General features: G+C 49.3%; 1 protein-coding gene across 1 annotated transcript; it reads right to left on the reverse strand.

Annotated features, from left to right (window-relative positions):
- Positions 1–898: 898 nt before the first annotated feature.
- On the reverse strand, positions 899–13,469 carry LOC119799810 (serine protease 52-like). The gene is made up of 6 exons (XM_038309684.2): positions 13,228–13,469; positions 8,873–8,958; positions 4,517–4,715; positions 3,275–3,525; positions 1,951–2,093; positions 899–1,156 (listed from the first exon to the last, which is right to left on the reverse strand). Exons 1-6 carry the CDS (start codon positions 13,467–13,469, stop codon positions 899–901), a joined length of 1,179 nt encoding a protein of 392 aa, XP_038165612.2.
- Positions 13,470–16,031: the final 2,562 nt, after the last annotated feature.

Below are 16,031 nucleotides of genomic sequence, written 5' to 3' on the forward strand. Positions count from 1 at the left end.
GAGGCACAGACACAGCAGACTCTGGGGAAGTTCTGCATGTATGTCTACGCCATCCTTGGTCCCTTCAGGGATCCTGATGGCTTGGGTGAGTGCTGTTCACCACAGAGAAGACACTTTGTTTCTTCTGCAGTCTGGCTCATAGGATTGCTAGCTTGCTGCAAGGTGGCGGGTTAGTCTTACAGCAAGGGAAAGACAGAAGGAAGCATGTGGATGGGAGGAGCGAATGGGTTCTCCCCCCTCAAGGGTCCCTGGATTGACCCTCTTTCTATGAGATGGGAGACAAATCTCAGGGATTCCTGATCTCATCCGAGAAAGAAATTGAAGATGAACACAGCGAAAGTGCTTTCTTGATGCCTGAGTGCAGGCTCAAGAACAAGCAACTGCCCCAAGGGTCAGGTTTTAACCAGATTAGCATCTTTGGGTTTGTGGGATGGTTTGACGTTTCTCTGTAATTATGTGGACTTCTAGAACCCAATCCATGTATCATAGATTCTTCCTATGTGGGATATTGGAAGTTTCTGATCTGTGTGGTCCATATAAGACTGTCACACTGCCTGGGGTTGAGTGGCGCTGGCTTTCCTCAGGGTTGTTTGGTTGTTTGGTTTGACCAAGCTATTCTCTTGGCCAATATTTACCCACTTTCTGACTAGCCCCAATATCACCTCCTTTAGAAGAAACTCTCAACCCTTGGAGAGGACTCCTCCTGCTTTTCAGCCCCATTTGCGACTCCACAGTGGTCCCCAGGCTTGTCTGGCATCCTCCTATATCTTGTACAATGAGTTCTGGTGAAACAAATGTCCCGAGAATCATTCCTCAAAATTTGAGTCCACCTTGCTCCTTATTTCATACACTGAAAAGGACACTTGACTTGGGGACCGTGCAACGTTTAATCACCAGGTTAGAGCATCATGAAATACAGGAATACAATAGTCCAGCAAGAGATCTGCAAAGGGCATGCAGAGTCTTCCACGTACACATAAGGCTTCCCTGCCTCCGCTGTCTTCTTTCTAATCCACTTCAGGTAGTACGACACCTTGGTATATATTCCGGGTACGTTCTCCCTGCCACAGCCCATGCCCCCGCTGACAATTCCCAACTGGTACCAAGTGTTTCTGTTTCTCTTTTTGTTGCAAACCAGAGGTCCTCCACTGTCACCCTAAGAGAGAAAAGTTATTGGGGAGTGGAAGGGCAGTAGGAAGCTGCTCCCATGGCCTGCTGAAGTGTGATCTTCTTGACAAAAGGTACTGAAGAGTCCCGGTGATAGCAAGTGTCTGGTTTTTATTCAGTTCTCTGGCCCCATGGCTGTGACTGTCCCATAGGTGGCAATCTAGTCAAAAGCTATTGGATGAGTGGCAGCTTGGTAAAAGACTGACTTCCACCACCACCTATGTCACCATTGAGTGACGTGTCATTTGTTTTGATGGATCTGTATCAAAACCTTATGCTTTCCCCATGAATGCATTTTCTGCCAACCCAGCTATCTCTGTTTAGCTCGCAATTGCAAAACGAGAAGAATAAGCAAAAATCTGTCATGCCTCATAAAAAGCCATTGATTGTGTCTACTGGGTAGGTACATAGAGAGATATGTGGCAAAAGCAAGAAGGGCAATATTCTTCTAAAAATGATAAAATGTGATACTTAAAGCACCCCATTGTAAACGACTTAGGGAATAAATAAATAAATTCAAAGACACACCCATAAGGGAGCCCCTTCTGACTGAGGCAGAGGTTAGAGCAAGGCCACATCAGGAGCTAGGGCGACGGCCATGGTTCCCTTTCTAGAGCTGGGGAGAGAACAGGTTTCGCCACATATTGATTTAGGACCACTATGTTGATTAAAGCCACCCAGATTGTGGTTATTTGTTACAGTGGTCCCAGGAAACAGATGTGGCACCTCCTCCACTGGATAGAAAAGCCAGCCACCCTCCCCAGGCAAAGCCCGACCCATTACCTGGCAGGCATCCTTCCCAGCATCTTGAACCCCAGCACACAGTACATTCTTGGTTATTAAAGGCCTAATATGGATGCACCGGTCCCATGTGAACAGCTCCACATTGACTTTCTGCAGCTTTGAGGGTTTGATGTTTACTAAACCTGACCCAGAGGAGAAGCAGGGGGAGAGAGAGCCTCAGCCGAAATGGTCCCTTTAAGTTGAGTGCCAGCCCCCTCCCACATCACCCCCAATGACATGAGAACTTCTGTTCACCCAGAAACAAAGTTTGGTATGAATGTGGGAGAGGAAGAGATGTCCAGAAGACTCTCGAGATCTCCCAAGCACCCAATAGTTCCCCAGGACCAGGTCCTTGCTTAACCTCAGCCTGAGTCTAACATCTTTCAACCCTACAGTAAGCACAAGCCTGAGCTGCAGTCCTGGAAATGTGTTTTGTTTGAATCCATGATGACCAACAGAACCTAAGTAGATATGTGGGCTTGTACCACTCTATCCCCTGAGCCATTCACCAGGGAGAAGCTCTCACTTCCCAGGGTAAGGATGCTTCTTTCTCTTTAGGTATTGCAGAATCCGGAATAGAGGAAAAAGTCAAGACATGCGTATTGCATGATACTTGAGGACTTTGTTGTTAAGGACTTTGGTGTTGTTTCTTTTAAGATCAGAAAAACCAACAAAGACTGACTCCCACCCAGATGGGGACACAGCACCAGAACAAGGTTCAGCCACGTGAGGGCTTACATGGAGGAACAGCATGGATTGCAAAGTGTTCCCTGCTGATTGATTATGGGACAAGACATGTTTGCCAAGAAAAATGGACAAAGGGGATCAGTTTGCAAGCGTGACTGGGAAGGGGCTAGGAGTGGGCTGCAGATTGTGTCTACAAAATACATTTTATACTCTGGATTTTTTTCCTTGGACTGGATCTGTGGCTTTTAAATAGTTAAAGGCCTTGGCCTTAGAAGAGCGATACTGACACCATCATCTCGAGCAGAGTCAGCTGACCCTAGTACCCTTCATGGTCCCTCAGAATTCGACTGAGTGAACTTTTGGGCTTGACAAACTTCTGTCCGGGTTTCCCCTGAGGTGCTGTCCAGGGTTCATGTTCTATAGCATAAGCACACAATTTGCTCTAGGCTTCCAGAAGTCTCATGCAGCCTGGCAGCTTGAGGGACTGAGGGGAAGGTACGTCATGGGCCTTCAGTGAGAACTGATGTCACCGGGACCACCAGGCAAAATGTCAAGGGCCAGCAGAGCTGCTAGAATTTTCTAACCCTCCTGAACACGAGGCACATACCACCCTGTCATACCCAATGGAGTCACTCACTGGCGTTGGTAATGCCCCATCCTGTCACCCAGCAGTTATCCCATGCCAGTATGTTGGAGACTTCTGAAACACAGATGGGCACACTGTTGATGCTCAGGTTTAATGGGGATTCGAGCAAGAGCAAAGCAATGTCATTGTCCAGCAGCCAACTATCAAACCTCGGGTGCATGATTAACTTGTCCACTTTCTTATACTTCAAGTCCTCCGCGTTTTTGATGTCATCTCGCCCGTGCATGATCTCCAGGTTAGAGCTCGTTTAAAATAAGAGGAGAGGAAAGGTAAATGACAGAAGAGGAAAGGAGGCATCCCCGTGGGAAAGGTCATTCTACCATCAGGGGCCATGTCCTAGGCAGTGAGGGGCTAAAGGGATCTGAGCAGCAGGAGGCAGCTGGACTTCCAGCACCTAGCCTGATGAATCTCACTTGGAAAAGCAGCATCTAGGAAGCTAGAGGACACCAACATGTCATTCTTGGTGCCCAGGAAGGGCTGGACGGATTATAGAGTGGGAGTCTGGGAAGAGTTGTGAGCCTCAAGGACCTGGTGATGTGTACTCAGGGGCTGAAGCTCCACCCTCACATACCAATGTCTTCGATGCCCCTCCTACTCTGTGGTCATTCACCTCCACTGCGTCTCCCACAAGAGCAAATAGTGATACACTTTTTGTGTGTGTGTCTATTTATGGTTTCTATTTGCTTGTCTTTAAGACGAGGTCTTCCTTATGTAGCCTAGGCTGGCCCCTGACAAGCCATCTTCCAGGCTCATCTTCAGGGTGCTCAGTGAGAGAGACACAGCTACTGCCATCACCTGCTTAGAAAGCTGTTTATGAGGTTGTATCGTGGCCACAGGCACTTAGCGAGATGCAAAGCCTGGGACACGCAACAAGACGTATAGAATCCCGGGAGGAGGACTGGTCAGGTGGAACACTCAACCACCCAGGCCATGGTAGCATCATGGTGTCACATGGCTGGCTGAGTGAAGTTCCAGTGTCATCAGCATCTGGGACAAGCATTCAACTACATTGGTTAAGAAGCAAATTCTAAGTTAAGCTTGTTGGCACCCGCCTACGGGGTCAGTTACTTGGGAAGCTGAGGCAGGAGAATTAATATGGGCCCCTAGATTCAATCCCTAGTACTACTACCACCACACACATGCACACACATACACGTACATGCGTGCACTCATACACACACACACACACACACACACACACACATACACCACATTATTTACAGGAATACTTGCTTGTTGACTTGGGTGAAGCAATGAGATGCAGTTAGAATCCACCACTCACTGAGAATAGATCCCCCACAGACATGATTGCCAAAGCTCATAATCCCCACGTGCCATGGGAACTCCAAGATGTCCGTGGGTTCCCCTCCCACAATAGCAGAGACATCATGGTGTTGTTGAGATCTGGCGCTTATCCTCTGGCCGCATGTTACTAAAACGAATGAGGGAGAGAGGGAGGGAAGTTTTAGGGCCCAGAAGTGTCTGGGGGTCTCGGAAGAGGCTTAACTACAAGCCTGTTCTCCCCACTCACATAGGCAACAGGGCTCAGCAAAGGGACACTGGCAGGGGACCCACAGAATAATCCATGTCCACCATATGTCTCTCAAGAGCTCGGCTACATGAATGTGGAGTGCCCTGGGTGACACCTTCACTGTCATTTGCTTCTGGGAATGATTCTGTGAGGCCCGTGAGAAGGGAGACTCAAAACCACCAGGCCTGCAGCTGCATCTTGCTATATGCCCCCAGTTTGTGTAGTATTCTTTTCTTTAAATTGTGCCTCATTGTCCCTGAAAGATGCCGTAGATCTGGCATCCCACTGGACAGAGTGAATGCACCTTTTCCTGGACCTCCCAGACATCATCAAACCAGCAGTCAGAAGAAGATGGGCCCACCACTCTCCTAGTCCTGTCCTGATTTCCCTATTGTCATTAGAAAACACGTCTTCACACAACTTTAATTCCAAGGACTTTTCCAATTCTCACCAGTTTGATGTTTTCTATATGAAAGGTTTTTTTTGACAGCTTTTGCTGTCTTTCCAGGATTATTTCATTTTTTTGTCTCCTCTTCCCCTCTCCTAGTTTCCCGTCTTCCTTGCTTCTTCCTCTTTTTTTTTTCCTCTTCCCTTTCTACCTCCTATTCCTCCTTCTCGGTTCGGTGGGTCAACCCCTGGCCTGGTGCATGCTAGGCCACCACTCTACCGCTCAGTCCACCCACACCCTTCCAGTATTATTCTGGTTAAGAGAGAAATCAATGCAGTACCATCTACAGTACTGAGTACTCACTGTTTGCACAGCACCGTCCTGTTTTGCCTAACGTCATTGATGCTCTGTTTTAAAGAATAGAGCCTGAGGCTGAGCATCAGGCTGAGGTCCAACAGCTTCTAGCCAGCAGAGCTGAGCTGGGAGCACGGGTGAAGGTCTAATGACAGTGGCATTCACACAGTTCTTGCAGGAAAGTATAGCAGTATTTCTATTCCTACTTTTTAGCCACCATCCTACCCCACAGAATGCTCTTATACACACTACCACCTCCACCACACACACCCCACTGACATATGCCTACCCCCATAGACCTCCACCACATACCCTGTCACTATACCACCGTACCGTACAATCACACCGCACACCCCATCCACACCATCTCTCTGCACACCCCACTGCCATACAGGCCTCTACCAAAGAACCATACCACCGCCGGAGCCCACCACCCTATACCCTACTGCCACAGAACTGTCACCAGAGAATTTTCAAACATCCCTGCCACACAGCCCCATCACCAACGCACACTCCAACAACCACAAACCACTGCCACACATTCATACCACATGCCCTCTGTTCGCCAACACCCCAACACCTGTGTCACCACCTCACATCACCACCCCACTACCAGCCACTACGCCTCAATCTTTCCATTCCTATCCCAGTACCACAGGCCTTCTTTCAGTAATCGGCAGCATCCTGCCTCAGGGCCCTTCCCCTGTCTCCCCTCTGATCTGTGACCCTGTCTATCCTGGGCATCTTAGCAATTTTGCTAAGATGATTTTTGCTGAGCTGGGCAAAACTGAGGCAGGAGAAACTGGAGTTTGAGGCTAACCTGGGCTACAGGAGTATGGAGGGGGGTGTAAATTTACATTGCCTTTATCGCGGTATTGTTGTTGTATTAGGTATTCTCCTCAGGATGCCAGCAACAGTTAACAAGTGTTTGTAAACTCTTGACGTCTGCTTCCCTCTTTAGTCTGATCTCCATGCGGGCAGGAGCCATATGTAACATTCTTATGGCCACAGCACTTAGGCAAAGAGGCCGGTATGATGCAGGAACCCAATAATGCATAGTAATGGAATAAATTGACGTACTGGGGGTCTATAAGTTAGATGGCTGCAGAGACAGAGTAGGTGGGTATATGTGTGGACAGGTAGTTGACAGATGTATGTATGGATGGCTGGTTAACTATGAATGATCTTGGTATCAGTGGTAAAATTCCTTGACCCTCCAGTGGCATGAGCAGGTAGTTGAGGATTCAGGAGCTTTGTTCAAAGGCATCAACCCTTTGAGTTCCCACATCAAGAGGCCAGAGCAGAGAGCAAGTGGGTGATCAACAGAAGTATTGTCCCATTTGCGGGAGAGTGGGTGATCACTGAAAGTGTCATTGCCTTTGATGATGTGAAGAGGAAATCCAGGAATGCCTGTGTCATCTGCCTTGTTCATGTCAAGGATGTAGATTTGACCCTTCTGGAGGGCAGCAGCACACTAGAAAGCACCTACGATATAATCTTGGAAGGAAACACCTGGTATTCTGGCAAGGGACCCTTAGAATCCCTACAGAGTCAAAGCGTTGGTCAGGGATGGGAGAAATTAAACCTTATTTGAAACAACTGCATAACTGTAAGTCAGGCTGCGTTCACAAAGTAACTTTGTCTTATCTTTTTGAAACATTGTGACACCTGCTACCTCTTAAGTGTCTTCCCGGAACCAGCCACTCTGTTACATGGATGAGCAACAGATTCCTAAGAAGCCCAACAAGCTTCCCTGGCGTGTCTGCAGTCCCACCTTATGGGCAAAGAAAGGAGCTGAACACAGAAGCAGGCTACAGAGAGAGACTTTCAGCTAAGGGTGACTACTTCTAAACCCAGCTGCTCCCTTGCACTTTGGACAGACATGATCTTGCCAGTTTTAAACCCTGGGACTGACCCATCAGTATCGCTGCCAAGAACAGACAGGAAGGGCTGGGGATATTGCCCAGATGGTAAAAGACTTGTCATGCAAGCGCAAAAGACCAGGGTTTGCTTCCCCAGAACCCATGTAAAAAACAACTGGGCACAGGGTTGGAGGTGGAGATGGGCAGATCCCTGGGACTTGCTGACCAGCCAGTATAGGGGAATCAGAAGCTCCAAGTTCAACATTTTGACAAATGTTGGCATATCTGGGCTCTGTGGGTCTCTTATCTCTGAACCGAATCCTCTTCCCCTTCACTCCAACCCATTTGTACTGGCCTGTCTGCCTTGGCAATGTATTAAGCTCTTTCCCGTGCAGGGCCTTTGCACAAGGTTTGCAAATATGATCCTCCCCCATCAGAAAATCAAGTGTGATGGGTATAGAAAGCCCCTAGATGACTGGCTGGTCTCATCTGCTCCTCCCAGCTTTCCCACAAGTCTGTTTTGTCTGTTTCAAATCATCGTACAAGGACACAGTCAACAGGGTTTACTCCAGGATTTCGTTGCTGTCGTACGGAAGGTAGGGAGGAGCATTCTATCTGTAAGCAAACATTCCCTGGCCCTCTCTCACTTTTTATATTGGGAAAGGGGTCTCATTAAGTTGTCCAGGCTAGCCTTGAACTCACACTTACAGCCTAGGCTAGGCTTGAACGTGAGATCCTCTTGACTTATTCACTTTGGTAGCTGGATTAGAGGCCTGAACCAACCGTCCAGCTCCTGTGTTTATGTTTAAGGTATCATCCCCACCACCAGATAGCCCCAAAAACTGGAGGGGAGAAAATCTATGTCTTCTCTGCTGTAAAATACAGTTTCTGAAACAGCCCAGCCTGTGGCAGGGGTTTGAAATTTGGTGACCAACCCACTGACCCCAACTGCATACATTCTCAGTACTCATCACTGGGGACACTGATGTCCCACCTTGCTTGAGTGCTGTAACATGGTGGCTTTACATTAGACCCTTCAGAAGGTTTTCAGCATGGTGGCAGAAGAAAGGGATTCTCGAAAGATCTTTCTAGACTTAAGCCTTCCTGATATAGCCAGTAGGCTTCACTGCCCCGGAAGCTGGCTACGTTTTCTGAAAAATGTACTGGTGTGGTCACTAACCCTAGGAAACTCTCGTACTTACAATTATCACACACACACACACACACACACACACACACACACACACACACACACACACACACACACCAGGCTCTCCCCCTCCCCAGCATCTTTAAAGAGCAGGCATTATAAGAATCTCAGCGATCATTTGATCAGGGACCTCAGACACCTAAATCCTGCCCCTCCAACTACTGAATCAGCACCCCTTGGAACTTGCCTTTGGAGCTAGTTCCCAGATGATTCTACCACCCCCTCGGGGTCCCCAGAGACCTACGTGCCAGTGAACTCTGTGCCCAGGGTAGCAGGAAGGCCAATGGCAGCAATATCCCTGCTCTTCCATCCCTCCTTTCATTGGCTTGTCTGCACATCAGCACAGGTTAACTTCAGCTGAGGCAAATGGATGGAGGGCGGGGCCTAGATGACCTCTGAGATCACAATAGGCCTGGGTGGGCCATCCTGAGCAGCAGATGGTCTCCTGAGTCCTCCAAGAAGAGGAGGATGGGGAGAGGGCGATGATGCGGGTGATAGGGGATGGAGTAGGGGAGCTCCATAAACAGCGGTACTCCCAAAGACTAGGTGGTTTGGGGATGCCCCAGAACGCATGGCCTTTGCTAATGAGAAGGGAGCTGAAGTGTGTGATTCAAGGAAACCAGAGGACACAGCAGAGACACCAACGCACACTCTATGGGAGTGGCTCATGTCACCAGCAGAAGTCACTCAACTTGGACGCCCATATTTATCTAGAAATGGATTGTGACACATCCCTGTGGTGCTGAGAGGGTTAATACACCTAGACACTGGTTCTCAACCTTCCTAAATGCTGAGACCCCTTAATACAGTTTCTCATGTTGTGGTGACTCCTCAACCATAAATGTTTTGTTGCTACTTCATAACTAATTTTGCTACTGTTATGAAGAGTGATATAAATATCTTGTGTTTTCTGAGGGTCTCAGGTGACCCCTGTGAAAGGGTGATTCAACCGCAAAGGGGTCGCCACCCACAGCTTGAGGACCACTGCACTAAGGCCTGTATCCTAGCACCTGTAGGGTTCCAAGCCTCTGAGGCAACCCCTCGGGTTCCCTGCTCCTGTCTCCTAGCAACGGCAGAACCTTGAGCAGCAGCTCCTCTCAAGAAGCTCAGGTGATACAGCATCGGACAGTGGGGGGCACACCCTTTCTGGGATGCTGGGGTGGATCATGTCTGCATTCACTTCCCATCCGTGGTGTCTCCTAGCCCTGTTGAACATTTCTACATGCCAACCCTGGAGGATGAAGTCGAGAACAGTGGATATTCTCTGAGCTCTGGGACCCCTCATGCTGAGAGAAAGAACAGAAGAGACCGTGGAGTAAGGGTGTGTCACTGGGGTCAGAGCGGGGTCACAGTGCCAGGTGAATGGAGTAAGGGTGTCCCTGGAGGGGAGGGCAGGGTCACAGTGCAGAAGTAGCCATGAGGCAGAGTTCTCAGCGGAAAGCGGTGAGTCTAGCAGTGGCCTGGAGGAAGAGCAGCGGGAATTTGCTGTAGGTTGAATTATGACCCTCAAAATTCCCACTGGAATTTTGCTGGGAAGACAGCTTAGTTCATAAAGAGCTTATAAGCACAAGGGTGAATTTGATCCCCCCCAAACCCTCATAAAAATAAAAGCCAGGTGTAGTACCCTTATAATCTCAGGGGGCGGGACACGGAGACAGGCCTCTGGGCTTCCTAGCTAGTAAACCTAGTCTACTTGGTGAGTTCCAGACCAACGGCAAACTCTGTTTCAAAATAGACGGATGGTATCCTTCTCTGGAGTGACACCCAAGGTTATCCACTGGCCTCTACATACGTGTGCACGTCCACATACCAACACAGACACACACACACACACACACACACACACACACACACATTCTCGTGTCACCAAACTCAGAAGGTAGAATTCCTTGGGAAATAGAGTCACACACAGCAGATGAGATGGGTGGCAGAGACGTTTTGTTGGACCAGGCTAGTTCAGGCTCCATCATGACGTGACATTCTTTAGACACACACCCAGTGAGAACCCCACCTGAAGACTGGAGGTGTGCTGTCGGAATCAGGTGACCACCAGGAGCCAGAGAGGAGCCACAACAGAGCCTGGCACAGTCTGAGATGGTGTGGGAAGTCATGCTGCCACTGTGGGTTTGGACCTCTTACTCCCCTCCCTTCACCCTGGACTTCCGGCAGTAACTTGCTGGTATGCTAGGCTACCCAGTTGTGGAACCCAGGCTCAGTAGTCCATGGAAGAGAACACAGCACTCCAGGGGGGGTGGGGAACCTAAACTGAGGTTCAGAAAAGATGAAAACTATAGAACTATCCTCTTGGTAACGTGAAAGCAGCAGACAGTTGCAACTGTGCTTAGCTCAAACTATTGTCAGACTAACTGTGTGGGGCCAATTGGCTGAATAAAGGTCAGATCTGAATAAACAGTCCCACCCCCCTAGCTCAGTGATCATCAAACGATTCCCCAAAGAAAGTCCCAAGGGGTGACAGATGTGTAAGCAGTCATTTTTACTGAGGGTTGGCTAGGAACTGCAGGTGTAACAATTTCCAAGTCTCCCTCCCTCCCTCCCTCCCTCCCTCCCTCCCTCCCTCCCTTTCTCTCTCTCTCTCTCTTTCTCTCTCTCTCTCTCTCTCTCTCTCTCTCTCTCTCTCTCTCTCTCTCTCTCTCGCTCTCTCTTTTTCTGTTTTATTTTGTTTTTTGAGACATAGTTCCTCTGTTTAGCCCTGGCTGTCCCGGAACTTGCTCTGTAGACCAAACTGGGCTTGAATTTAGATATCTGCTTGCCTCTGCCTTTGGAGTGCTGGGATTAAAGTTGTGCACCACCACTGCCTGAGGCTTTAAAATTTCTCAAAACTCTCACAAGTGGGCCAGCTCAGCCGGGAAAGTCCTTGAGGCTAAGCCCGATGACCTGTGTTCAATCCCCAGGACCCACAAAGTTATGGGAAAGAACCACTCCCATAAGAGGTTCTGACCTCCACCAGCACTCTGTGGCGCACACACACACCACACACACCACACACACGCACACCCTAATTCAACATATGTAAATTTAAGTTATTTTGAATGTCCCATCAGAATGACTGAAAGCCTCATGAAATGTTAAACCATTTGTCACTGGATATATTTGTCCTACAGAGAATGAGTACCGCCACCGCCAGCTACAAGCTGAGTTTTGGAATTCATCATGCAAGCACCTACATTTTCACTGCCAGGTGGGGACCAGAAATGAGGGGGAAATCTCCTTTCCCTGTTTCTTAGTAACAGAACCTGTGGCTCACACTGTTTAGAAACAGTGGGGCCCTGGCCAAAAAGGACAGGTCACGTGTATGTGAGATGGAGTAAGCCACCCATAGAGATTTCCCAGAACTTCCCATGCATGCCATCAGCTTCCCTGCATAGCTTCCTGGAGAACGTGCATGGATTATCCTCATTTATACCCCAAACAATCTCCAAGCATTCACATTTTAATCAAAACAGCGTCGGGCCAGAGCTGGTGGCCCAGGCTTAGAATCCCAGCTACTGAAGCAGGAGGCAGAGGTGAGAAGATCACAGATGCATGGCCAGTCTGGACTACAGAGTGAGTTCAAGGCTAGCTTGAGGAATTTAGATATTATTTCAAAATAGCAAGACAAATAAATGAGGGCTGGAGGTGTGGTTTGTGTACAACACTGGCCTAGCAACGTGTGAGGTTCTGAGGTCAAAGCCCTGTTCTTCGACAAAAAGGGGGGAAGAAAGAAAAGAAAAGAAATTCATCTCCATCCCAAAAGCATTTCCTAGCATTAGGAGTGGCTTTGTTTATTGCTACTAAACCCTAGGAACAACCTACATGGCCGTGCTTAAGGGACTGGTTACACGAAGCTGCACACCTACAGTAAGATCACCCAGCAGTGAAGAGAAGCCATTACTGAACCGACCAGCACCCCAAACACAAGTGAGTTAGGTCAATGATAAGGTCAGACACAAATGGTCCCTTGCCGTATATTTGTGATCGAATGACATTCTGGAAAGACAAAACCACAAGCATAGAGAAAACACCTGCCATTGCCAGGGGCTGGAGCTCACGTAGAGGATGAACTGGGAAGAGGAGTAAGTTTGCACTTCTTACTGTGCAGCCTTGTGCCTGACTTTCTGTTCACAGAGCCTTGAAAGAGTACGCTGGCGCCATAGACGCAACGATGCAAAAGCCAGGCTTAAAATACCACCATACTTTGTACACAAACAGATCCACTGATGTAAACAACAGGAGTGGTGGCTCTGCTGTGGTTTGAGTATGGAATGCCCCCCTACAGGCTCCTGTGTGTGAACACTACGGCTGCTGGTACCGCCTTGGGTGGGTAGGATGGGATCTTTGGAACTTAGGGCCTGTCTCATTGACATAACCTAGTAGGGGGTGGGCACTGAAGGTTACAGTTGGCCCACTTCTCTGTCTCTCTGTCTCTCTGTCTCTCTGTGTCTCTCTGTGTCTCTCTGTGTCTCTGTGTCTCTCTGTGTCTCTCTCTCTCTGTCTCTGTCTCTCTCTGTGTGTGTGTGTGTTTGTCATGTGGATGTATGTATATGTGTGAGAGTTGGATCTTCTTGCTCTGCCTTATTCTCTTGAGACAGCGCCTCTTACTGCACCTGAACCTTGCTACTGGTTGGCCAGCAGGCTATGAGGATCTTCCTGCGCTGCCCCCTCCCCTGCTGGGACCATGCATATGTGCAGCCATACCCAGACATGAGACAGATGCTGAGAGGATTCAAACTCAAGGAAGTGCTCTTAGCCACTGAGTCATGCCCCATGCCGTGGGCCTGCTTCCTCATTCTGCTGCCACAATGTGGTTGGTTATGAGCTCCCATTGCCACGAGAGCAACCATCCCCCAGTTGCCACAATGGACTGTATAGACCCTGGAACCTGCTGAGTCTGCTTCCCTACTCTGAAGAAGGTAATCGACACACCTCATTAGCTGACAGCACCTTCACTGGAATTCCAAGGTCCACCATGTGAGCAGAAATCAGTCTTTAATACTGTCCTCCTCTACTGAAGGGAGGGAGGCTCTTTTCTCTGCTTCCAGTCAGGCAGTTTCCTGTGTCCTCACATTACCCTTCCTCATTCCCATGTCTAGGCGCTTGTGTGTGTGTGTGCGTGCGTGCGTGCGTGCGTGCGTGTGTGTGTGTGTGTGTGTGTGTGTGTGACTTTTACAAAGGTGCTCTGAGGACACTATCCTGTAGACCCGGGCCCCACCCTCTGACCTCATTTAACTCTTCCTTCATGGCTCTGCCTCCCAAACCAGCTATACAGTAGGTTAGGAACATGCTTCACTCAGAATGCCGCGCAGCCCTGCTCAGGTGATGCTGGTGGTGGTCTGAAAAACAGAGAGGGGAGGGGGATACAGAGCACAGTGCTGTGCAGAGAACTTGGGACAGACGCAGGGCCTGATGGGAGCAGGTTGTTATGGCTGAAGGCATCTAGCCGGGTGACATTCACCTTGCTTTGCCTCAGTGGGCAGGATTTGAAATCAGGTGTAAGTCTGGGTTTCGATGCTGCGATTTACATTATATTCTCAGTTATCCAGGTGCTACAGGAAGCCCAGGGTTCTCCTGGAAGGCAGCCCCAAAGCTCTTTCAGCAAGCAGATCCCCAGCTGCCTGTAAGAAAGGGGGTCAGGAAGGGACAAGGGTCTGTAATCTTCCCGAGGCTCCTGTCCCCACCTAGAGGACCACTCCCAATTTCTGGCTACCCAGTGGGCTCTGTTCTGTGGCTCTAGGAAGCCAAGGCCCTGCTCAGATGCACTGGGAGCTGTGTGTCCTTGTGAGGTCTGTGCCCTGAACCATAGGCCAAGAACCTGGGGAGCCAAGTCAGAGAAGGACATGGCCTGTGGGCTTGAGTCAGCCCGTCACCGCCTTCCATGACCCAGTTTAAGTCTTAGTGGCATCTGCTGCCCAGGCAGGAAACACATCAACACAAGTGGGGGAGGAGAGAGCAGCGCTATTTGGGGCAGGAGACAGATTAGGAAACAGACATTACTCCCTGCGGATTGCAGAGTGCCTTTTTTCCCTTTTGGATTTCAGCTTTGTCCCGATTCTTTCTTGTTTGAGAGCAGTTGGATCACCGTGTGCAATGCTATAGAAGTCCAATCCCAGATCTGGTGACTTTAGGATGGGGTGTGAGGTTAGGGAGCGGCCTGACCTTGCCCTTCCATAAGGAATTTGCCTGATGATTGTCCATCCACTTGGATATGTAATTGCCAGGATAGCTAAGAACGGTGGACCTCGTCTGAGGATCAGTAACCCTTCTCCGGAGTCTCTCATGGCTGTCCGAATCCCCACCTGGCCCTTTGAGGTGGAATTAAGGAGGTTGATAGTTCTAAAATCATCAGAGTTAAGAGAGCAAGCTGAGCTCAGTTAGGGAGGTGCTGGAATTCCACTCTGAAAACTTGAATGGAGACATTCTGATGTTGGCATGAACATGGTGGATGTTTTAGCAATTAAACAGAGTAGCCAAAGCAGTCAACCATGGGGGGGTGGGAAGAGAGACTCTTTCCTCCCCTAGACCCAGGGAAAGCCACAGGGGTGCAGAAAGAGAGTCATCAATGGGAACTGGCCAGTAGCAGCACTGTGACCTAAGCAGGAAGGGGACATAAAAGAGGCACCCCTTGACCACCTCACGCTCTGCTTTATTACTTTGGTCAGTGCTTCCTGAGGGAAAGCCTAGCAGCATCTTAGACAGTAGATGGCCCAGGCCTTAGGAGGTAGCAAGAGCTGCAGACAGACCTGGAGTGGGAGAACCAAGGCAAATGGGGGAAATAAAGGGTCAGCATCTTCTAGAACTTTCTTGCGGAGGATGAGTTGACTACTGTGACATTCTGATTTCGGGACTAACAAGCTACCTGCGATTGAGCCTCATCGTACGCAGTGTGCTATGCTTGGGACTAGGGAGTGTGAACTGACCCCTCCTGGCCACTTTCTGCCAGTTAGTTGGTCCCCACATCAGAGACAGCATTTTAACCCAGTGTCCCTTCCGCCATACTTGCTGAGGGAAGCTAGCCACTGGGCAATGACAAGCTATGTCTCTCAGATGCCCAGAGTGCTTTGAAATGAAGCCGAATCAGGGGCGTGTCTTAGCTCCCTTTTCCATCGCTGCAATAAAATACTCTGACAAAAAGCGATTTAAGGGCGAAAGGGTTTGTTCTGGCTCAGAGTTTAAGGATACAGCCCAGGGTGGTGGGAGGTCACAGCAGCAGGAGATGGTCATGTTTCACAGCTTGGAACAAAGACTGATGAACGTGTGCTGTCGCTTACCCCCTTCTCTACTTACACGGTCCAGGATCCCAGCCAGGGAATGGTGCCGCCCACAGTGGGCAGGTCTTCCCACCTCAGTTAACACAAGAGAGTCCCCCTACAGGATGTCCAGAGGCCCATCTCCTGGACGACTCTAGA

The sequence above is a fragment of the Arvicola amphibius genome, chromosome 13 (genome assembly GCF_903992535.2).
Source record: "Arvicola amphibius chromosome 13, mArvAmp1.2, whole genome shotgun sequence".
NCBI classification, from domain to species: domain Eukaryota; kingdom Metazoa; phylum Chordata; class Mammalia; order Rodentia; family Cricetidae; genus Arvicola; species Arvicola amphibius.

Bases quoted from the DNA above. Each gene is read 5' to 3' on its own strand.
- LOC119799810 (XM_038309684.2), bottom strand. From the start codon at position 13,469: ATGGTTGCTCTCGTGGCAATGGGAGCTCATAACCAACCACATTGTGGC. The intron at 3,526-4,516 runs GCAAGTATTCCT...ATTTTAAACGAG, and splicing joins TGCTTCACCCAAGTCAACAA to CTCTAACCTGGAGATCATGC. The intron at 2,094-3,274 runs GTGAGTGACTCC...CCTCTGGGTCAG, and splicing joins ATGGGGCATTACCAACGCCA to GTTTAGTAAACATCAAACCC.